Consider the following 24888-nt stretch of genomic DNA (forward strand, 5'->3'; position numbering starts at 1 on the left):
GGGGGCGGGGGACTCGGCTTGTTGTGTTGCTGCCTGAGAGCCGGAGACGGTCCTGCAGCTGCCGCAGCCCTGCCAGCTGTCCGACGATGTCGTCCCACCTAGTCGAGCCGCCGCCGCCCCTGCACAACAACAACAACAACTGCGAGGAAAGTGACCAGTCTTTGCCTCCGCCGGCCGGCCTCAACAGTGAGTGCGGGGCCGAGGGCTCAGTGAAGGGGATGGGGGAGGAGGAGCAGCCCCGGCCGCCGCCACCGGCGCGGTGCGGGAGGCGGGAGGAGAAGGCAGCTCATTGGCCCAGGCCGGGGATGTCCAGGTGACTGACAGCTCCCGTCCCCTGTCAGGAGGAGGGGCGCCTGCCTTGCTCCGGGCCTCTCTGTTGCCTCCTGGGGTCTTGGGCCGGGGGCCGTTTAGGTTCGCGGTCCGGGAGCGCCGCTGGTAGCGCGGATCCCCCTGGTGCGGGGGGGCGGTCCCCAGCAGCGGAGCCGGGCAGGGCGGGGCGGGGGCGGGCCTGGGGGGCGGGGAGGCCGGGTGGGCGGAGCGGGCCGCGAAGGGGACGTGGGCCGGGATGGGGACGTGCGGCGGGGACGCCGGGGGATGGACGCGCGGGAGCGGGGCGGGGCGGGCGGCTGCCGCGGGACGTGTCGGGGATCAGGTGTGCGGGGCCCGCGGGCGGGCAGCGTCTGGCGGGAGCCCCCAGCGAGCATTCCTTTGTTGCCACATGTTTGTCAGGAAAATTCATTTGCTGGTCTAGGGGTGGCTTCAGTCACGTGTGGGGTGAGAGGCTGTGCCTTGCTTCTCCTTTTTCCTTTTTTATTTTTTTATTAGATTTCTCGAAGTTGCCCAAGTGATTTTTTTTTTTTTTTTTTCAAAGCGATGGGTTGTGCACCCAGTAAAGCTGAGAGCAGCCTCCTGAACCACCCAGGATTGCACACGTCAGGGAGTCTGGGGCCATGCATTTAAAGAAACGGAATTAAAAACGCACTCGGGGAGTTGAAAGTTAATGGACAAGGCTGATAGACAACCCAGGCCAGGGTCTTTTCATAACATTCCGCTGCCCAGACATCTTGTCCTCAGATTGTTCCTAGTCGTGAGAACCGGGAGCCTTCTTGGAAGGGTTCTTGCCTAACCTTTCTTTAATTCAACTCTTGGGAAAGAGGTAATGGGAGCAGTGAGCATATGGCCAGATGAAGTCTTTTCAAAACCACTTGGATGCTTAAAGGTCATGCAGTATCTTTCGTAAGAGGGAGGTGCTTCCAGTGTGGCCTGAAGATTATTGTTCTAGGGAAGAGAGTTTCAGCCCTCACCAGGTAGCAATGGAGTTTGGAGATTTTAAGATGGATGCTGCTGCTCCAGGTTTTGATGGGTTAATTCCCAAAAGTGTCATATATATTCCAGAATGTAAGATGGTTATATTATTTCCCACAGTAAATTAGGATGAATGTATGAGTCTTTAAACGTTACTTGTATCACATATTCCTATGCAATTTTAAGTTATTTGCCCATGTTTAGCATACTGTCTTAGATTTTAGGATGGGAAGAAACTTCAGAGCTAGCTAACTGCCTCCTGTTGTTTACCTGTAGAGAAACAGGTCTAGAGTAAAGGGCCTTGTCCAAGTTCACAACCGGCTGGGAGCAAAGCGGAGGTTCTGATGTTCAGCCTGTCTACTGCTCTTTTCAGGACTTTTTTTTTTTCTTTTTTTTTTTTGAGGTAGAGTCTCGCTCTGTCTACAACCTCCACCTCCCAGGTTCAAGTGATTCTTCTGCCTCAGCCTCCCGAGTAGCTGGGACTACAGGTGCCTGCCACCCGCCCAGCTAATTTTTGTATTTTTAGTAGAGACGAAGTTTCGTCATGTGGCTGGGATTACAGGCGCCCGACACCAAACCAGGCTAATTTTTGTATTTTCAGTAGAGAGAGGGTTGGTCTCTCACCATGTTGGCCAGGCTGGTCTCAAACTCCTGACCTCACGTGATCCGCCCGTCTGGGCCTCCCACAGTGCTGGGATTACAGGCTTGAGCCATCGCACCGGCCGCTTTTCAGGACTTCTTTTCAATGGTGCAGAACCTCCTGCTGGTGTGTGTGTCTTATTTTGTCAGTGTGTTATTCCACCTAATTCACAAAGGTGGCCCACCTTTCTCTTTCTTTTTAGTATTCTGTTTCTTAATTGTACAATTTTCTTATGAGTGAAGATACTTGGTAGGTGTACATCATTTCACTGAAAGCAAAGGGATTTTCATCTTCCTTTGACCCTTTAACAACAACAACAAAAAGGGCTGAGCCAGGCAGGGCGCGGTGGCTCACACCTGTCATCCTAGCACTTTGGGAGGCCAAAGCGGGTGGATCATTTGAGGTCAGGTCAGTTCCAGACCAGCCGGGCCAACATGGTGAGAGACCAACTCCCTCTCTACTGAAAATACAAAAATTAGCCTGGCTTGGTGTCGGGCGCCTGTAATCCCAGCTACTCAGGAAGCTGAGGCAGGAGAATCACTTGAATCCGGGAGGCAGAAGTTGCAGTGAGCTGAGATCGCGCCACTGCACTCCAGCCTGGGTGACAGAGCAAGACACTGTCTCAAAAAAAAAAAAAAAAAAAGGGCTGAGCCATATGTCATTGTTTATCTTGGTGTCTGACAGACCTACGAGGAGTTTGATGTCTTTGGCCAGTCGGTTCCTGCTTGGCTGACATCAGCTCTTACAGAGGTGGAAGTACACTCAGCCTGTATGGGATATCAGAATGTTTTTTGATGCTTTGGGAAATCTGCTAGATAGAAAGTATTTTATGTGGGATAGATTGAGCTTTCTGAAAAGCTTTTAGATATTGCCATATTTAATTACTCCCCTCTTGCCTCTTACTCTGTTCGTTTTTTTAGCTGATTACACAACACTGCACTGAACAAAACAAGAAGCCTCATTGAATTCCTTGAAGTGATTTTTGGGCAATGGGCAAAACAACTTATTCAGGCATCTAGTACTATCCAAACTGCTGATAAGTCAAAGGACTTTGTTGGGTGAAGTTGCACAACTGAAAAACAGGAGAAGAAATGTACAGATTATCTTGCGTTTGGGATTTTTATCTTTAGTAGAGACGAAGTTTCATCACGTAGCTGGGATTACAGGCGCCCGACACCAAACCAGGCTAATTTTTGTATTTTCAGTAGAGAGAGGGTTGGTCTCTCACCATGTTGGCCAGGCTGGTCTCAAACTCCTGACCTCACGTGATCCGCCCGTCTGGGCCTCCCAAAGTGCTGGGGTTACAGGCTTGAGCCTGTAATCTGACAGACCTATGGTCTGTCTTGAGGTAGAGTCAAGACAGAACCCCTTTGGTTCAGGGGTCAAAGCAGAGTTTCAGTAGCAAATTACTGAAGTATTTGAATAGTGAAGTATTTCTGTGATTTTTTTTTTTTAACTTTACCGCTGTGGAGAGACTGTTCACTTTCATTAAAAATTACAGGGCAAATACCCAAACTCCTTCCAAGTCAAAAGGCTGTTGTCCAGTTTGTTTTATTGTTAAGAAAACTATCAACTTCCTTAAGAATGTTTGAATAAGATTCAATAGGTCGAATAAGGAAAATCAAAGTAGTAGTGTAAGTTGTAGTATAATTCTTGTTGTTGAGAAGTACAGCCTTTTTTTCTTTTCAAATTTTCTTGGTTATGTTTTTTGTTTTTTTGAGACAGGGTCTTGCTTTGTCACCCAAACTGGAGTGCAGTGGTGCAGTCATAGCTCATGGCAGCTTCGACCTCCTGGGCTCAAGTGATCCTCCTGCCTCAGCCTCCCAAGTAGCTAGGACTGCAGGTGTACGCCCACACATCTAGCTAATTATTTTATTTCTTGTAGAGTTGGAGTTTCACTTTGCCACCCAGGCTGGTCACTGGCTAACTTAGTTTTTGTAGAGATGGAGTTTCGCTTTGTTGCCCAAGCTGGTCACAAACTCTGGTTTTTTTGGTTTTTTTTTAATAGAAACATGTTCAAGCACAATGTCCTTGCTTTCCTGTTATGAAGAGTACTCTTAAGGCCTTCATGGATTGTCACTGCCTCATAATAATGTTTTGAATACCTACATAACTTGTATGTAAATACATACTTCTGCAAAAAGACCAACTTTTTAAAATTTTATTTATTTATTTTTTTTATTTAAGAAGAATGCCAGTAACTCTTGTTGGCCTGGTCTGGATTTCAGCATCGGGTTGGCCTGGTCTGGATTCCTTTCAATAATGAATGAAAAGCTTTGAGGAAAGAATGTAAATATAATGAAATTTCAAAAGAGTGGGCCTTGAAAAGTTAGGGGAAAAATGAGGAGAAATACTCTTCATTCTCTCCTCCCCTTGTCCCAAAGCTCCTCTCCTCTTCTTCTTGCAAGAGGATTGAACTAGTGATTATAAAACTGTAAAGATCACGCAACACACAGCAATGAGTATAATCACAATTATTGGACCACCCTTCACGATCTATTATATTAGAGAATGGAGAAGCATTCACAGAAGTTTCTCTGAATCTCTTAGTCATTCCCAAGAACCCAAACTGGAAAATATCTCATGTCATTGCATATTATGTACAAATTGGCATAAGGAACAGCTCTTAGTTTGTAAAGTCTTTTAAATAATGGAGAAAGCTTCCAGCTTTTAGTTTTCAAGCTTGATTATTAGGAGGAGAATTCACTCTATGGTTGTTTTCTACTTTGTGTTGCTTGGACAGCACAAATCTCTTATCTAGCCTTGTTTCCTTTCCAAGTAAAAAGGGACTTTGTGAGGATTGGTAGAGTTAGAACACTGAGAAATTCTGAGGCTGTAAATCAGGAACGAATCGGGTGATGGGAAACAGACGTGTTGTTCATCTATTGAGGAAGACAAATTTGCTTTTTTATGTGTTACTCAAAAGACTAATATGTAGCCTTTTAATGCCTATGTACATAACTTTCTCTGCACCACTATGTATTTCCATAGATGATATTTTTGAAAGAGAATTACCCTTAATTAATTAAAAGAAATCTACCCTTTTAAGGTAATTAAAATCTACCCTTTTAAGGTAATTAAAATTCCTTTTAAGGAAATCTTTTAAGGCTGTTAATACCTATTGTCAAATTATTCTCCAGAATGTTCACTGAAACCCTGATTGTAATAACAAAGTATTAGAAACAACCATCTGAGTAGTAGTTAACCATTGCCATTTAGATAATGGTTAAAGTGTGGTATGTCTTTATAAAAGATGAGATGCAATGCAGTTGTTCAAAAGAATGAATGTCAGTATATATTGATAGGGAAGACATCTGAAAAACGACTTACAGAATATGTCAGTATGTGTGTATGGTACAGTTCCATTTCTTTATAAAAACAAAAGCAAAAACAGACCTATATTTCATTGAAAAAAACTCTGCAAGTCTCCATGTGAAACTGTCAAAAGTGGCTCCTTTAGGAGTAGGAATGGGAGGTTGGGAGAGATGTTAATTTTTAATTTTATGTACTGATGTTTACGTTTTCTAGGAACACATTTTTCCAGTAAGGAATGGTTTTTCTATGATACAGAATGTAATTGTAGTAGCTAAAACTTTCTTAGGGACCTTTCTTACTGTTCTGCGTGCTTTATTCATTTAATCCTCCTAACAAAGTCTTCGAGGTAGATACAGTTATTATCTCTGTTTTATAGATGAGAAAACTGAGGCACAAAGAGGTTAAGTACCCTGTGCGAGGGTAACAGCTATAACTGAGAGTGGGAGCCTGGCTTCAGTCTCAGCCCCTGACCACACTATACCAGTGTATCCCAAGTACAAATTGTCCGCCTTAAGTAGAAATGCTTTCAGTTATGCTACAGGGTGTGGAGGCCACAGCAGAGATCACTTTTACTAAGCTTTTCTAGGTATGTCTCGTTCAAGTTCCTAAAGTATATATTAGATTATGATTGCTTATGTGTTTTTAATGAAGAAAATAGGATCCAGACATTGATTTGAAAGTCCTTCAAAAAAGTCAAAACCAGGCTGGGAGCAGTGGCTCATACCTGTAAGCCCAGCACTTTGCGAGGCTAAGGTGGGAGGATTGCTGAAGCCCAGGAGTTTGAGACCAACCTGGGCAATGTAGGGAGACCCCGTCTCTACTAAATAAATAAATAAATAAATAAATAAGTTGGGCATGGTGGCATGTGCCCTGTAGTCCCAGTTTCTTGGGAGGCTGAGGTGGGAGGATTGCTTGGGCCCAGGAATCAAGGCTGCAGCGAGCTGTGATGGTGCCACTGTACTACAGCCTGGGTGACAGTGCAAGACTGTCTCAAAAGAAAAATGAAAGTAAGGACCAGAAAAGGCCGGGCGCGGTGGCTCACGCTTGTAATCCCAGCACTTTGGGAGGCCGAGGCGGGTGGATCACGAGGTCAGGAGATCGAGACCACGGTGAAACCCCGTCTCTACTAAAAATACAAAAAAATTAGCCGGGCGTGGTGGCGGGCGCCTGTAGTCCCAGCTACTCGGAGAGGCAGAGGCAGGAGAATGGCGTGAACCCGGGAGGCGGAGCTTGCAGTGAGCTGAGATTGCGCCACTCCACTCCAGGCGGGGAGAGAAGGAGACTCCCCCTTAAAGAAAATAGAACAAAAAAAAAAAAGAAAACCTGATACTGTTTGTTACGCCCTTTTTTCTCTTTGATTTGCCTACTTCAAGTGAATAATAATTGTATTTTAGGGGAGACTGGCTTCCACAGAGACCCATCTGGAACTCCTGGTTCCTTAGCTCTGCTTCTGTCAGAGCAGCTCTGGGTTTTGGTTTGTTACTATTGTACGCATTAGGCTTCTATACAAGAAGAACTGGTCCCATTGGTTTAAAAATAAGTTTGAAAATCCTACAAACAGAGTCAGAAAAAAAACTGTTTTTATATACATATTCTCTCCCCCACCCCCTTTCTCTCCAGTTGAAATATGTTGCAGAGCTCTAAATTTAGGGATGCTTTTGGCGTATTATACACTCCAGAGGCACTTGAGATAAATTATCTTCAATGTTAGATCTCTCTTAGCTTTGCTAGTTGTATTTGTTAATCCATTTTGAGTTCTCTAGCCTGTGTCCATTTTACGTGTGTATAGAATGAGGCCATGGAGATGTTGTACAACTGTGTCGTTTGGCAGCAGAGTCCTAAAGAATTGATGGTGATTATGGGATGGTGGTAGCCACTGGGGCTGCCTCAAATGGAAAGGAAAGGGTTCTAAGTATTTATAAGTGTAAATTCTAGTGTATAACTGAGCATCTTCTAGTTACCAGCACTTGATACTATTAAATCGTCACAGCACCCTGGTGTTATTATTATCTCTGTTTACAAATGAGGAAGCCGAAGCTCAGCTCACACAGGTAGACAGGAAGTGATGGGGTCAGATTCCCAGCTAGGTCTGCCTTGGAGCTTTCCTTCTTGTGAGGGCGATGTTGAGTTCACTCTGGAATTGGTGTAGCCATTGCCACATTTAGAGTGCATTTTAGAGTTTGAGCCAGTTTTGATGATTTTACTTCAGCTTACTGACGGAACTCCTTGTTCATCCCTGGAACTCTCTAACACTTCTGCTGGGAGTTTAGAGGGATGGCCACACCAAGCTGCTTGGTTACATTTTCTAAAACAAAATTTATTGTAAGAAATGGGAATTATGAACAAAATATACCACTATCTCTTTTTGCTGTGAAGTTAGTTTATTGGCTACTGTTAACAATTTATTTATTTATTTACTTACTATTCTTTTGTAGAGACAGGGTCTTGCCATGTTGCCCAGGCTGGTGTCAAACTCCTGGACTCAAGCAATCCTGGTGCCTCAGCCTCCCAAAGTGCTGGGACTACATGTGTGAGCCACTGTACCCAGCCTCAACTCTTGTTAAAATTAAAGCACCTTAATACGTTTAGCAGACTCATTGGACCAATAAATATTTTCAAGACCTATGCAGAATTACCAGTGGCACATCCCCTTTTTCTGTGGCTCCACCCCTTCAACTTTTTGTCCAAGAAAACTTTTCGTGTTTGCCTGTAGCTGATGTGCAGTTGTTTCTGCCCCCAAATCAAGAGGGTTTAATGAAAACCCTAGAAAGTAGAAACCCGTGGGAGAGAAGACAAAAAAGACAAGTTCACAAGGTATGTTTAGTGTGTAAAAAAGGAGAAAGACTAGAAAGCATGAGATATAAAGGAAATGAAGAAACTAATCAGTGAGATAGAAATAAAGCTTTTTTCTGAATTTTTAGCATTGTCACCTGATTTAATTAACCAGCTGCATTAATTTTATGCTCCTGATTTGTGCACAAATTGAAATTTTTGCTATTGGATTTAGGTTCCCTCTCTAGGAGTTTCTCAGTTGTTTGCACTAAGTAGGGTATAGTTGCTAACTTACTTAGATGACCTTTTATGAAATTTGTAGGTGATATATTTATTTCATTTCTGGAGCAGATACAGCTGAGTAGCTTAGGTAGACGATGAAGAAAGTGTGTGTGTGTGTATATACACCAACTAAAATGTTAACGGTAAATAGCCTAAAAGTAGCAATTTTTTTTTGAAAAGCAACCTCAGAGTTTTCAGTAGAGTGTTATTATAAACTAAGCTTTACCCAGAGAGAAAATTGACTGAAAAACACACTTTCTGAGGTGTTTTAGAGTTCAAGCTGCTTCTCAGTTGATGGCATGAGCTATTTCAGGAACAGAACTATATAGATCTTTAGACTTTTATTACTTCTTATTTATTTTCTTCAGAATACTTGTGCATTTGGTTTGAGGAGAGTCAGAATTCTTATCTGGATTCACCATATTCACATCCGTGTGCACATGACAGATTTCAGTTCTGCTGTGGTTAACTTATCTGACTTGTCCAACAGGTTCCTGGGTGGAGCTACCCATGAACAGCAGCAATGGCAATGATAATGGCAATGGGAAAAATGGGGGACTGGAACACGTACCGTCCTCATCCTCCATCCACAATGGAGACATGGAGAAGATTCTTTTGGATGCACAACATGAATCAGGACAGAGTAGTTCAAGAGGCAGTTCTCACTGTGACAGGTAAGTGAGACCCATGTTTTGGTGGAATTCAGGAAACAGGTGGGTTACAGGGCTCATTCCCTCTAGGAAAAATTTATTTGCTTAAATCTTCACTTAGCAAAATATGCCTTCTGATATATTGCAGTATAATATATATTGCACAGATATATATTGTGTTTATATGAGACAGCTAATTGACAGGTGCTTCAGTGCCCGCTGTTTTTCCCCAGATTGTCATTTTTCTTACCCAGATTAGATTGTTTTTAGCAGTTTATCAGTTTAAAATTCAGTGGCATAAATGCTAATTTATAGAATTAGTCTCACTTTCCCCCATTTTTCTTTGTGTCCCTGTTTTACAGATCACAGACTGCCTTGAATTAGTTACCTCTGTATATATCTGTCTTCCCTTCTAGATCTTGATGTTGCAAAGGGCAGGGGCCATGTTTAATTTTTATTAGCTTCACAGTAATGGTGCTGGCACGTAGTAGACACTCAATAAATGTTTGACTCATAGGAAATGCAGGTTGCTTCACGTTATAGCAATATTTGCACAGTTGGAAGCACCAACAAGGTCTGTAAAGATAGTTTTGAAGTCTCCTCTGCTTTCTCAGAGGATGTTTTGTTTCAGACCTCATTTTTCTATATTTGAGCTGAAGAAACTAATTCCATGGATTAAGGACTGCTTATGGTGAAAGAGTAAGAATACAACAAGATATGTGTCTGGAATGAAACTAGGTCATTATTTTTTAGTATAAAATTTTCTGTTTTTTTTTTTTTTTTTTTTTTTCAGAAGGGCTAGATATTAAATGCCATTTAAAAAATTCTTTTTTCAGTGACAGCTACACTGTTAGCATTATGGGGCACTGGATGACCTTCTGGGTAGTTGTTAACTGATGTTAACCATTTAGAAAATGCAAATGCACAGGAAGCACATTAAGGAAACGTAAACAGTGACTATCTTTAGGAATGCAGTATGGATATGTTTCTTCTTAACATTTTTGTATTTTGTAAAAATTGTGTATATTGCACATATTATTACTTATCAGAAGAAGTGAAAAAAAGGAGAAATGAGTTAAATCATGTCCAACTTCCTGAGTGGCTTATGATCCACTAATGTTGCCAAGGCAGTGGGGGACTGGTTTGTTGGCTCTGTGGCACACTGTGCACCCCCGCCACCCCCGTGTCATCCCTGACTTGTCCCTGTGCTTCTTAGAGCCTGGGATGGCTCTTGTCATAAGCGGAACCAGAGCAGATGGCTCTCTTCTGAACAGCTTGCCCTTGATTCCAGTAGCTACAGCATTAGTCTGTCTTTCCAAATGAAGATTTATATTTATATTATGGAACTCGCTGATGGGTTTCTCAAGTTTTCTGCTTGTTACGGCCTGTCAACAAGGCTTTCACTCTACGTTCAGGTGTATGGGCCTTGATCATTGATACCACGGTGTCCATGAGCCTGTTGTTCACATGGTGCTGTCGAGCAGAGAAGAGTCACCTGCTTACCTATCTGTTCATCTTACTTCATTTATGGTGCAGTTTTACATGTGACTGAATATGCCTTCACCCTCCTATGATCATGTTTAAGTTTAGGTTGCTAAAGCATATGAGAAGGAGGCATGGCAAGTGCTTTTGAACACTTTTCTACCCCTCATCTTATGTCTCTCCAGGCCCTAGATTAGTGGTTATCTTTCAGAGAATGCCTAGAACTCAAGTCTTCTGGGATAGCCTACTAACACACTTTACCATTGAGGAGTGTCTTCAAAACTCACATCATTTGAATTGCCATGCGTCTCTGTATGTGAAAAGTCATTGGGAAGTGTTTCTTGTAGGGGGAGAAGTTTTAGGGTTGTTGGGTATCAGTCCTAGAGCTGATTTATGTATATTTTCGACTTAAAAATTATTCCATAGAAATATTTGTGTGGCCACAGGGGTTGTTAGCTGGGAACCCCAGTGTGTTCTGCTTTGCCTTTCACCCTGTCACAGGGGTTTTCACCTTGACGGCACACTAGATTCACCCAGGAGCTTTTAAAAATGCCAGCACACGGACTGCATCTCAAGAACTTCTCATTTTGGTTGACAGGGGCAGAGTAGAGACGTCACAATATTTTAAAAGCTCCCCAGCCGATTCTAATATGTGCCATGGGTGAAGCTCTAATGCATTCCAAATTGTTAGGAGGAGTAAACAGTTTAGAGAAGAGGTTGGTGCCAGTGTGAAGAAGCATATAGAAGCAGAGCAATGCTTCCATAAGATTCTTGACTTTGTCCCTGACTGCCTTGACCTGGTCACGGCTGTGTAAGGCTGACCTTTAACTTGATGTGTAGCTGTGAACCCAACAGTGTTATGAGCACAAAGATAGTAAACTGAGGCCAGTAGGAGTGCCCAGTTCTGGTTGACTCCTGTGCTAGTTCAAGACAAAAACTTCCTAAATATATATGACGTTGGTTTGATACAGAACCAGCTTTTCTGTTTTCCTGTCCCCATTTAAGAATCTCCTATGTCAATTATACCAGTCTAAAAGACTCCTAGGCCTAATCTGTCTAATAAATTTCTAACGATCTTATTTCTGAGTCAGTCTCACCAACGTCTCTATACATTAATTAACATTATATACATACTCTTGATAACTTTAATAGTTAATATCTATTCCTTTCAGCAAGTTAAGCCCCAAATATTTTTTATTTCTATTTCAGATTTTGGGGGAGGGTTTGTGTATGTAGTGAAGGATCCCCAGTGACTTTCAGTTTTTACACAAGAAATCATTAATAAAGCTAAGAAATTAACTTAGCACATTCTGTTCATCTCTTGTATCAAGTGCAGTTTGTGATCATGTTTTTGTCTAAAAACTTATTTGTAAATTTTTACAGTTCTAAGAATGTATTTTGTGCAATCATAAAGGTTTTATATTAATATAAGCTTATATAATTCACTCTGAAATATCTCAAAGCAAATATTTCTGAAATAAGTAAAATAGTGGTTCTCAAAGTTTTTGGTCATTATATACCTTTACATTCTTAAAAATCATTAGGGACCCCAAAGGACTTGTTGTGGGTTTATATATTTTGATATTTACTATATTAGAAATTAAAACTCAGAAAATACATATTCATTCAAAAATAATACATTTTAACATAAGTAGCATTGTTTAGTGAAAATACCTATTTTCTATAAACCCTCTAAGTTAATAAGAATAGTGGCATTGTTTTACACGTTTACAAATCTCTAATACCAAGCTTAATAGAAGACAGCTGGTTCTCATCTGTGTTTGCATTCTAACTGTTGTGCTATCACACATCACGTAACCTTCGGAAAATTCCAGTATACACATGGGAGAATGAGAATGAAAAAGGCAAATAAATCCTACTAGTATTAAGAGGAACTTTAACCTCAAAGACCCTCTGAAAGCGTCTTTGAGGACTACCTTATGCACTTTGAGAACTACTGGTGAATTATTTAATGATGAGGGAACTTTGAGAAAAAGAACTCTGAGGTTCCTGAATTTGAAGATTATTTTACCTTTAATGGACAAAAGAGTAAATATAAGAGAATGTGACAGTTTGTGTCTGTAGGTAGTATTTCCTTTGCAAATTTATCATTTTGAAGGAATTCATTACTACTGAAAAAGTGCAGAACATTTTGGGAGTAAGAATGCTCAATTTCATTTAGCCTTTTAATATCACATAAATTTTTCTTGTATGGGGTTATGATATATTTTCTGATTTGCTTTTTCAAAGCCATACTGCTGTAACTTTCAATTTTCTAATTTCTAGTAGAGACTAAATCATTTGACAAAGTGAGAATTAAAACTAATAGCTAAATTCCTTCTCTTCTAGCCCTTCGCCGCAAGAAGATGGGCAGATCATGTTTGATGTGGAAATGCACACCAGCAGGGACCATAGCTCTCAGGTGTGTCGGGGGGATTCTGATTTACAGTAAACAATTAAGAAAGATGTAAATTCTCTAAGTATATTTTGCTAAAATAAATGTGAAGACTTTTAGGAATAGTTTGAAGCTATTACTGAATTTCTGATTTTGGAATTTATTTAGGATGATACAGTTCTTGTCGCACTCCTTTACAACTAAGGATTTTGGGCCCTGTCACTCTAAAAGAATTGGAAAATTCTTGTCCATAATAAATTATGCCAGTACTCCAGGCTAGTTTCTTGAGTTTATAAGTAGAAAAAAACTGAGATAGATGCTTTAAGACCACAGAATAAATGAAGATGAAGGTTGTGTTAGAACTAGACATGAAGACTTTTTTTTTGCATCTGAAATCAAAGCAGGGGCTTTTGAGATCAATTTTAAATTTATCTAAATTATGCAGGATTCCTTCAAGGTAAATATTGTTTACTAGGAGTCGACAGTGTTGGAAACATAGATGGAGTATTAAAATCTTACAAATGTTTGTGTTATAAAACTTAAAATATGGTAAGTATATAATTGTGGCAAATGATTTAGAATACTCATAGCCAGCCTTTAACTTTATTGATATGTAAGATCACCTAAAAGTGTCATTTGAGTACAAATTCTTGAGGACAGGAACCATTGTCTTTTTCTCCTGTATTTAGGGTGCTTGAAAAATATTGAATGAACCTTTGAATGAGTCGCAACAAAAACCTTGTTTTGTCGGGTTCTCACTATTCTGTGTCCTGGGCACTAGAAATATTTTGTGTGTCTTAGATCCACCCAGTATTCTTTCTGTTTCCGAAGGCCACAGAATTCCTCCATACTTTACTATGCTCTATTTTTGCTCTTCTCTGAAATGTGGAAAATCTATGGATTCAACACAAATTTATTTTATGATGATGAGCTTTATACTATAGAGAAGCTCACAATAGCAGGCTGTCGTGTAGTAAGATGATCTGACTGGAGCATTTGAGTTGCTGGCTTATGTATGTCAGTTTGGCCACGTGCAGTAAGCTATAGCTGATGTAGAAGAAAGCGTACAAAGTCTCCATAGCAGAAAGTGTACCACGGAATCGAAGAGAGAAATCAAATTCTTTGCTGTGGTCTTTCCTGAGGAGGATTTCTTCAATCCATATCACCTTTTATACAGAAAGCTTTAAGTTTAGATTAGCATTTTCCAAAATGTGTTTTCAAGAATGTTTGTTCAAAGGTCAAATAAATGGAAGGTAATGCAGCCCCAGGTTCCCCCACACTCTCACCCTAGTAGTTGCATGAGTAATTCTGACCAGTTCCTGCAGTAAAGAAATTATAGTTTAAGCTGGACATGGTGGCACTTGCCTGTAGTCTCATCTACTTGGGAGGTAGAGGTGGGAGGATCCCTTGAGCCCCAGGAGGTATGAGTCCAGTCTGGGCAACATAGCAAGACTCTCTGTCTCTAAAAAAAAGAAAAAAAGAAATGGGTTTAATTAAACCAAATGTTTCCCAAGCTTATTTGACCTTAGACTTTCTTCCCCTTCTCTGCATACATTTTTCCCTTAAGAACTTAATAACTCCGTGGAGCACTGTGGTAAGTGCTTTCCTGGCTCATGGAGTTGCAAATGTGCAATTAGGCTTAACTGAATATTGAATTTACACGGAATTCTAGAATTGAATGCATCTACCCTGGAATTCCAAAGGAATTTTTGAAATTCAGGAAAGAAAATGTCAGGTTTTTGGCCTTTGGTAGGTTTAACAGTGTTGATTCCTTTGCAGGACCAAATCCCTAAAAGAGCATAGGCTGTCATCAAGAGGAGGTACTTTATGTTGACAATCAGATCGGTCAGTTTCAACAAAGGGAAGAGTTTGGAAAGACAGTCTAACCCCTGTGAGAGATAACAGTTGAGTAAGACTTAATAAGGGAGCTGTCAGTAGGTATAGTTTAAACTTTCATAAACCTTTTACATTGCCTTTTTTAATGGAAGAAACAACAATTTAAAAATTAATTTCTTTAGGATTTGGGAAAATTGATTTTCTTCCTCAATAAGAAGAAAGTTTAGGGTTAGGAAACTTAAAAAAACAGTTAAAGGACTGTTATTGTACTTGATCTTATAGAATTTTTTATATGTGTTTATAAGGACTATATATCATTTTCAAGCTTTTCTAAGATGAGGAAGTAAAGTCACTAACATTAACTAGATATGTTCTAGGTGCTCAATTTCTTTTTTTTTTTTTTTGGAGACAGTGTCTCAGGGTCTTGCTTTGTCACCCAGGCTGGAGTGCAGTGGTGCAGTTATAGCTCACCACAGACTTCGATTCCTGGCTCAAGCAATCTTTCTGCCTCAGCCTCCCTAGTAGCTGGGACTACAGGCTCACACTGCCACACCTGGCTACTTTTTAACTTTTTTTTGTATAGACAGAGTCTTGCTATATTGCCCAGGCTGGTTTCAAACTCCTGGCCTCAAATGATCCTCCCATGTCAGCCTCCCAAAGTGCTGGAATTACAGACATGAGTTACTACTCCCACCTCTCTTTTAATGTTTTCAGTCCAGTGAAAGCAGTGATATTATCCCCATGGACCAGTGGAAAAAGTGAGGCTTTGTACTGATTACTTATCTAAGATCACAAAGCAAGTCAGTGTTAGAGCCAGGATTCAAAGCAGGTCTGAGTCTGTGGCCCTTGTTCTTTCTACTGAACTAAGTAAATGAATTCGATTGATAACAGGAGAGCTCACAAAGCCATGAGAATGAACTGAAAAATGTCTGCTGAGTTTTGGTATGGGGAATCCGCCTAAGGCAGTGCGCACTTAGGAAAAAGACCATGAAACTGCTTTTGGGATGATCATCCTCAAGAGTCTCAATTTTGTATCACAAAACAGACTGTAGATTGTTTCTTCACTTGATCTTAGCCAAAAGTCTGAGAAGCAATATAGATTATTTATTGAAGACATTTTTGCATTGTGTTTCTGGGACCAAAAATGCCAGCACAATGTTGAGTGTTACTGAAAAATGATCCAAACGGAAAATGTCCTCCTTTTCCTCTCTTGTAAAACTGTGATTTTTATCTGTACATGAATCATGGTATACAGCTTAATATCCATATTTAGAGGACAAAGTGACCTTGAGGTAAACCAGAGAAGGAAAACTTAAGTGATTAGAAAATAAAGAACTCCACGTGAGAGAACAGGCTAGAACGATCAGAATCTTCTTTGTTTTGTTTTTTGTTTTTGAGATGGACCTCACTCTGTCACCAGGCTGGAGTGCAGTGGCATCGGCTCACTGCAACCTCTGTTTCCAGGTGGTTCTCCTGCCTCACCCGCCCAAGAAGCTGGGATTACAGGTGTGCACCACAACGCCTGGCTAATTTTTGTATTTTTAGTAGAGACAGGTTTCGCCATGTTGGCCAGGCTGGTCTCAAACTCCTGACCTCAAGTGATCCATCCACCTCGGCATCCCTAAGTGCTGGGATTACAGGCGTGAGCCATGGTGCCCAGCCAGAATCTTCTTTGAATAGATGTAGGTATAGAGGGAGGATTATTGATTTTAAAAGCACAAATCTTACATAATTAGATTAAGTACATTTTTACCATATTCTGGAATTCTAAGAATTGGAAGGCAGTTTAAAACCTGAAAGTGGCAAATTTAAGATTAATAAAAGGAAGCACAGAGTGGTAGTAAATGAGGAAAGCTTACCACTCTTATTCTTAAAGTATTATAAGTTGAGAAACTTATCTGGAGTTCTTTTTTGTTTTGTTTTCTTTTGAAAACACTTGTCCAGAGATAACTTTGCTTCATTCAACTGAGAAAATTCCATCCTCTTGAAAAAAAAAATTAGAGCGTGAAATCTTACTGCGTTTTCATTCTGTCAGAAATTATGAAATATTAACTTATTAAATCTTTGAGCAGGTTTAAAGAGAGACCTGTGAGGCCAGAGCAGGAAACTAAACAGAAGCGACCTGCAGTATGTTGAGTATAGTCAGATATTGTGTGTACAGCAACTGATGTGCAAGTAAATTGTAACAGTTTATTGTTGTTGATTTAGGATGATTTCAGTGTTACTCCAAAGAGCCAACTCATGATTCTGAGTAATCTCAATAGCCAATGGAAAGAGCTTAATCCTAAATGCTACATTGTGTCATTCAGTGGAATTTGCCAAGTTCAGCAGAACTAGATAAGAATGGTACTAACAAGAGCAGCAGACACGCACAGGGGTTTTACTTTGCCCTGTCTGAAGCTCCTTCCTGGGGTAGCTGTTTCACAGAGAACTAGACCTGTCAAAAAAGAGTCATGTGAATATGTCAGACTCTGCATTTCTTAGCTACCTAATGAAAAGAATGACAGCTTTGGTCATTCTTTTGAGTGAATCCTAGTCAAACAAAATAAAATGTCAAAATGTTTCTTAGTTTTGAGACCCCTGGGTTTGGGGTCATAGCATGACATTCCTTAAAACTGACTATGACCAGGCACGGTGGCTCATGCCTGTAATCCCAACACTTTGGGAGGCTGAGGCACATGGATCACTTGAGGTCAGGAGTTCGAGACCAGCCTGGCCAACATGGTGAAACCCTGTCTCTACAAAAAATATAAAAATTTGCCATGTGTGATGCCAGGCACCTGTAATCCCAGCTACTCTGGAAGCTGAGCCAGGAGAATTGCTAGAACCCAGGAGGCGGAGGTTGCAGTGAGCCAAGATCGTGCCACTGCACTCCAGCCTGGGCGACAGAGCGAGACTCTGTCTCAAAAAGAAGACTGAATAAATAATACTGAATAAATAAAACAATAAATAAATATCATTTTTAGGACTTTTTCGTTCCTTTTGGTTCTATTAAAAGGGGAGCTATTGGAAATGTTAATTGTTCTTGGCCTGAAACTTTAGGTTATAATTAGCAATTTTTAAAAGTCACATTTTTAATTTTATCTGATATGACAGATGTTAAATTCTGACTCAACTTATTATAGATTATTCCCAAAAACTTTTGGCTAACATAGTTTCAAAACCTTGGAAAATGTTTGTATAGCAATTTGTCCTAAAAATATAATCTCCTTCCAGAGAGTAAATCCTGGTGCTTAACAGTAGGGCCTCTCTATGCAGTATTCCTGGGTTTGAATACTGGCCCTGCTATGTACTGGTTGTGGAACCTTAGGCAAATTATTTAATCTATGTCTCAGTCTCCTCATCTGTAAAATGGGATTTTAATAATTATTTTTATAGGGTTATTTGTTGCAAGGTGAAAGTTAATGCATGTGGCTGGGTGCAGTGTCTTACACCTGTAATCCTAGCACTTTGGGAGGCTGAGGCAGGGAAGATCCCTTGAGCCTGGGAGTTCAAGACCAGGCTGGGCAGCATAGTGAAACACTGTCTCTTTAAAAAAATACAAAAATTAGCTGGGCGTGGTGGCACACATCTATAGTCCCAGCTACTTGGGAGGCTGAGGTGGGAGGATTAATTGAGCCCAGGAGTTCGAGGCTGCAGTAAGCTGTGATTGCACTCTGGCCTGGATGACACAGGAGACCCTGTCTCCAGAAAAAAAAAAAAAAAATGCATGTAACATGCTTGGAATAATATTTGCCCCTTTAAGTGCTCAATAAATACTATTATTTATTTCGTCATCACATCTCTCATTTATTTTTGTTTTACTTCTCATCATTTTATTTTTAGCATATCCTTTTATTTTTTTAATTATGAATTTTTTTTTTTTTTTTTTCGAGACAGAATCTCACTCTATCGCTCAGGCTGGAGTGTAGTGGCTGGATCTCAGCTCACTGCAACCTCCACCTCCCAGGCTCAAGTGATTCTTCTGCCTCAGCCTCTCAAGTAGCTGGAATTACAGGTGCCCACCACCAGGCCCGGCTAAGTTTTTTTTGTTTTGTTTTGTTTTGTTTTGAGACGGGAGTCTCACTCTGTCACCCAGGCTGGAGTGTAGTGGTGTGATCTCTGCTCACTGCAAGCTCCGCCTCCTGAGTTCATGCCATTCTCCTGCCTCAGCCTCCCGAGTAGCTGGGACTACAGGTGCCCACCACCACGCCCGGCTAATTTTTTTGTATTTTTATTAGAGATGGGGTTTCACTGTTTTAGCCAGAATGGTCTCGATCTCCTGACCTTGTGATCCGCTCACCTCGGCCTCCCAAAGTGCTGGGATTACAGGCGTGAGCCACTGCGCCCAGCGTATAAGTTTTGTATTTTTTTTTTTTAGTAAAGACAGGGTTTTACCATGTTGGCCAGGCTGGTCTCCAGCTTCTGACCTCAAGTGATCCACCTGCCTCAGCCTCCCAAAGTGCTGGGATTATAGGCATGAGCCACCATACCCGGCCTAATTACAAAAATTTTAAGTGCATACAAGAGAGAATAATACAATAGACCTCCATGTAAGTATTACCCAGATTTAACTCTTATCGAGGTTTTTCATACTTCTCTTAGCATTACATCCCAAAATACAGTCTTATGCAGTTCCTGTGCTGTGCTTAGATATCCCAATGGTGAAGCTCACTCAGGTTGTTCTGAAGATACTACATACTCTGATCTTAGATTATTTTTCAGCATTTTTTAGAAAAACATGTTTGTTATCTAAAATTTCTGAGACACAACCTTATGAGTTTGGTATATTTTCTGTCTAGATTTGTCTTTGTATTAGGAGGAATTGGTCTTCCTTTTTTTCTTAAAGTTTGAATTCTTCTTTACAGTCAGAAGAAGAAGTTGTAGAAGGAGAGAAGGAAGTTGAGGCTTTGAAGAAAAGTGCGGACTGGGTATCAGACTGGTCCAGTAGACCCGAAAACGTTCCACCCAAGTGAGTTCTCACATGTTTCTTGTCAGTGGACACAGTTGATCTGCGCACGCTTACAGGCAGTGGGCCTGGTAATCCCCACGATATTTTCAGCAAATGACATCTGCCTCTGAATTTCTTTCTCAGGGAGTTCCACTTCAGACACCCTAAACGTTCTGTGTCTTTAAGCATGAGGAAAAGTGGAGCCATGAAGAAAGGGGGTATTTTCTCTGCAGAATTTCTGAAGGTGTTCATTCCATCTCTCTTCCTTTCTCATGTTTTGGCTTTGGGGCTAGGGTAAGTACTGGTCAACTCCTGAAGTTTTTTCCATTCATTTTATCCTCTTATTTTCAGATTGAAGAAATGTATGTGAAAGCAGTTTTTATTGCTTTACTTTCAATGTTTTAGTGCAAATAAGGTGAACTTAAAAAAGTGGGTGCACAATCGTTCTACAAATAAGCATTTTTAATAATAGCAGAGTGTTTTTTCTTATTTGAAAATAAGATGTTTGGTCTGGTGTGGTGGCTCACACCAGTAATCCCAGCACTTTGGGAGGCCAAGGTGGGTGGATGACCTGAGGCCAGGAGTTCGAGACCAGCCTGGCCAACATGGTGAAACCCAGTCTCTACTAAAAATACAAAAATTAGCCGGCCATGGTGGTACACGCCTGTGGTCCCAGCTACTTGGGAGGCTGAGGCAGGAGAATCACTTGAACATGGGAGGTGGAAATTGCAGTGAGCCGAGATCATGCCACTGCACTCCAGCCTGGGGGATGGAGTAAGACTCCATCTCGAAAAAAAAAAAAAAGAAAAGAAAAGAAGATGTTCATAATAATCCCCTAAATGATCAATTTTAAGCGGACTCTTCTGTGATTGATTTTTCTTTTTGGGTTTTGTTGTGTAATATTTAATCTTGAGTAATTTATGAACTAAACTAATCTTTAGCATGTAAATTTTGTCAGTGCAAATACCTTTTTTTCATATGGGAAAATACTTGATTACATTGAATAGTTTTTTTTAATGAAACTGGTAGGTTGATTGGTGCTAATTTTTTCCTTTTTTATTAACTTTGTAGTATTTTCATTTATTTTGCTAAAATCGACCTCATATTTACGTGTAGTTCATTAGTTTCTCAGCCACATCTTTTAAATAAATTGCTTTTTTTCCTTGATTTAAACAATTGAGGAATTACACTTCTGAAAGATTTTAGGAGTTAAACAGTAGCTGTTAATTTTTTTCAAGACGTATGTTGTGCTTCTAAGCATGCCCAGTGGGTCATTTTCAGTATAAGATATGCAGAAGATGGGTCATCCTTTTTCTTCCCTTTAAGGAGCTCAGCATATTGGAGAGAGATTCTCAGTCACGACCTCAGAAACTTGCATACAGCTTTCCACACACCCCTCTTGTCTCTCTTGGGTGCTTGATCTGCTTTTGTGAGAGCAAGGACAGTGATCACAAACAGCCACCTAGAAGGGGTTTGTGCAGAAGGGGACTGTGTGACCGTTGCGTGGGGGTTGATGTGGGGCAGGTGTAGGAGTTTAATACATTGCTGCCTATACAGCAGTTCATTGCCCTTAAGCGACTGGTTTCTATACCTTGCCGTCTCTCTTTTCAGTCACCTTCAGATTGTTTGTCTTGGCTGTAAGTATAACTGTTGCTATAGATGAATGTAAAAAGAGCGTTTAAAAAGTTGGTTGCTTTAATTGCACTGGAGGTGAAGCTAGTTACATATTTTCCTTAACTTCCGTTCTGCTTTTGCTGTTGAAGAGGCCAAATACTTGCTTGGCATGAAAAAGTATTATAAGGCCCCTAATCCTTAGGAGTTATTAGTAAGAGCTGTCTTTAAAGCACTGGCAGCTTTTAAGGTTTTTTTTTTTGTCCTACATAGAGCACCAGAATAATTTCACATATTAGTATATTTTTGTGTCTGAAATGTCAGTAGAACCTTCTGTCCACCAAAGAGGAACATCTTGAAGGAGTTGAGCTGCTGTATTTACACTGTGGAGGGATCTGTTCTCTCTGGCTTTACTTTGTCTATTCACTACCCCTTTGCTGTCGAGCCCCGATATTTAATGAGTAAACAATCATATAAAACCAGTTTGGCCGGGCTGGTGACTGGTTTTAAGAAAGTCAGTGATGATTTCACGGTGTTTGGGGAGCGGTACCCACAAACCTTTAGAGCCTTTTACAAAGACTGAAGAGTTTTAAGTAGAGTTCAACCTGTGGACAAGCTGGTATAGAACTGTTGAAACAGGTGAAACATGATGCCTCTGCTTCCTTTCAGCATCTATATTGGAAAGCGACTGAGCACACCCTCTGCCAGCACCTACTGAGGGAAAGGAAAAGCCCCTGGAAATGCGTGTGACCTGTGAAGTGGTGTATTGTCACAGTAGCTTATTTGAACTTGAGAACATTGTAAGCATGACCCAACCTACCACCCTGTTTTTACATATCCAATTCCAGTAACTCTCAAATTCAGTATTTTATTCAAACTCTGTTGAGGCATTTTACTAACCTTGTACCCTTTTTGGCCTGAAGACATTTTAGAATTTCCTAACAGAGTTTACTGTTGTTTAGAAATTTGCAAGGGCTTCTTTTCCGCAAATGCCACCAGCAGATTATAATTTTGTCAACAATGCTGTTATCTCTAATTAGTACCACCAGACTAGACCTGTATCATTCATGGTATAAATTTTACTCTTGCAGCATAACTACCATCTCTCTCTTAAAACGAGATCAGGTTAGCAAATGATGTAAAAGAAGCTTTATTGTCTAGTTGTTTTTTTTCCCCCAAGACAAAGGCAAGTTTCCCTAAGTTTGAGTTGATAGTTATTAAAAAGAAAACAAAACAAAAAAAAAGCAAGGCACAAGAAAAAAATATCCTGGGCAATAAAAAAATTATTTTAAACCAGCTTTGGAGCCACTTTTTTGTCTAAGCCTCCTAATAGCGCCTTTTAATTTATAGGAGGCAAGCTGTATAATTGATAGGTATGAAATAGAATAAGAACTAAAATACATCAGCAGATTTTCATACTAGTATGTTGTAATGCTGTCTTTTCTATGGTGTAGAATCTTTCTTTCTGATAAGGAACGTCTCAGGCCTAGAAATATATGAAATTGCTTTTTGAGATTTTTGTGTGTGTATTTGATTTTTTTATGTTAATTAGCTGCATGTGAATTTTTCATGACCTTCTTTAAATTTTTTATTTTTTATTTCTTTATTTTTTTTCTCTAAGAAGAGGCTTTGCAATGAGTTCCAATTTGTGATGTTAATACAGGCTTCTTGTTTTAGGAAGCATCACCTATACTCTGAAGCCTTTAAACTCTGAAGAGAATTGTTTCAGAGTTATTCCAAGCACTTGTGCAACTTGGAAAAACAGACTTGGGTTGTGGGAACAGTTGACAGCGTTCTGAAAAGATGCCATTTGTTTCTTTCTGATCTCTCACTGATTAATGTTTACTGTATAGTCTTCCCAAGGTGATTCCTGTGACTGCAGGCACTGGTCATTTTCTCATGTAGCTGTCTTTTCAGTTACGGTAAACTCTTAAAGTTCAGAACACTCAACAGATTCCTTCAATGATATACTTGTTTGTTCATTTCTAAAATGTGAAGCTTTAGGACCAAATTGTTAGAAAGCATCAGGATGACCAGTTATCTCGAGTACATTTTCTTGGATTTCAGAACATCTAGCATGACTCTGAAGGATACCACATGTTTTATATATAAATAATTACTGTTTATGATATAGACATTGTTAGTGACTATTTAGAGAACCATTGTTAATTTTAAAACTAGCAATCTATAAAGTGCATCAGGTCAACTTGAATAAAAACACTATGACAGCCAGGTTTGCCAGTTTGCAGAAACTATCTAACTCTTCTCTGTCACATCAACATTTGTAAAATTGATGTGTTATAGTGGAAAATAACATACAGATTAAACAAAATTTTTATCTTTTTTCAAGAATATAGCTGGCTATCTTTAAGAAAGATGATATATCCTAGTTTTGCAAGTAATTTTCTTTTTTCTTTCTAGCGTTTGATGTCTAAATAATTTTGGACATCTTTTTACTAGACCATGTTTCTGTCTTACTCTTAAACCTGGTAACACTTGATTTGCCTTCTATAACCTATTTATTTCAAGTGTTCATATTTGAATTTCTTTGGGAAGAAAGTAAATCTGATGGCTCACTGATTTTTGAAAAGCCTGAATAAAATTGGAAAGGCCGGAAAGTTAGGAGAGCTGACTAGCTAAACTGCTAGAGTATGCAATTTCTATTACAATTGGTATTACAGGGGGGAAAAGTAAAATTACACTTTACCTGAAAGTGACTTCTTGCAGCTAGTGCATTGTGCTCTTTCCAAGTTCAGCAGCGGTTCTATCAGTAGTGCCATTGACCTGGGTATATTTATGATTTCTTTCAGCGTTAAAAAGAAACATAGTGTTGCCCTTTTTCTTAAAGCATCAGTGAAATTATGGAAAATTACTTAAAACATGAATACATCATCACAGTAGAATTTATTATGAGAGCATGTAGTATGTATCTGTAGCCCTAACACACGGGATGAACATTTTACTGCTACACCCAGATTTGTGTTGAACGAAACCATTGTGGATTGGAAAGGAGAATTCAGCAATTAACAGTTGAAATTGTGAGGTTAATGTTTAAAAAGCTTTACACCTGTTTACAATTTGGGGACAAAAAGGCAGGCTTCATTTTTCATATGTTTGATGAAAACTGGCTCAAGATGTTTGTAAATAGAATCAAGAGCAAAACTGCACAAACTTGCACATTGGAAAGTGCAACAAGTTCCCATGATTGCAGTAAAAATATTTACTATTCTAAAAACATGAGAATTGAAGACTTAGCCAGTCACTAAGTTTTTTCATGAACCCGTTGTGGAAATTATTGGAATTAACTGAGCCAAAGTGATTATGCATTCTTCATCTATTTTAGTTAGCACTTTGTATCGTTATATACAGTTTACAATACATGTATAACTTGTAGCTATAAACATTTTGTGCCATTAAAGCTCTCACAAAACTTTTCCTGTCAGTATATCATTTTTCTGTCGCATGTGTTGCCTGGGAGTTTCAGGCGATGAGGCCTCCTCGCCTGCACACAGCCTTCCAGTCATCCGGCTCCCCAGCAGTGGAGTTCCTAACAGAGCTCAGGGTGTGAACGGTGTTCTGTGGGGACGGTCACCGCAGTGTGAGCATTCGTGAGTGCCTCGGGACTGTGGCATTCAGAGCGTTTGCCTCCAGGTAGTGGCAGGAGGGCGCT

General features: G+C 40.1%; 1 protein-coding gene across 2 annotated transcripts; it reads left to right on the forward strand.

Annotated features, from left to right (window-relative positions):
* Position 1: 1 nt before the first annotated feature.
* BNIP3L (BCL2 interacting protein 3 like) lies at positions 2-24651 on the forward strand. Of its 2 annotated transcripts, none has more exons than XM_032144498.2 (6): positions 2-186; positions 8805-8988; positions 12796-12868; positions 19525-19628; positions 19752-19901; positions 21888-24651. In XM_032144498.2, the coding sequence occupies exons 1-6, from the start codon at positions 87-89 to the stop codon at positions 21934-21936; spliced, it is 660 nt and encodes a 219-aa protein (XP_032000389.2). In that variant the 5' UTR covers positions 2-86; the 3' UTR covers positions 21937-24651. The 2 variants fall into 2 exon arrangements, with proteins under 2 accessions (XP_032000389.2, XP_032000391.1); XM_032144500.2 differs by lacking the exon at positions 2-186 and adding an exon at positions 8056-8074.
* Positions 24652-24888: the final 237 nt, after the last annotated feature.

The sequence above is a fragment of the Hylobates moloch genome, unplaced genomic scaffold (genome assembly GCF_009828535.3).
Source record: "Hylobates moloch isolate HMO894 unplaced genomic scaffold, HMol_V3 SCAFFOLD_22, whole genome shotgun sequence".
NCBI classification, from domain to species: Eukaryota; Metazoa; Chordata; class Mammalia; order Primates; family Hylobatidae; genus Hylobates; species Hylobates moloch.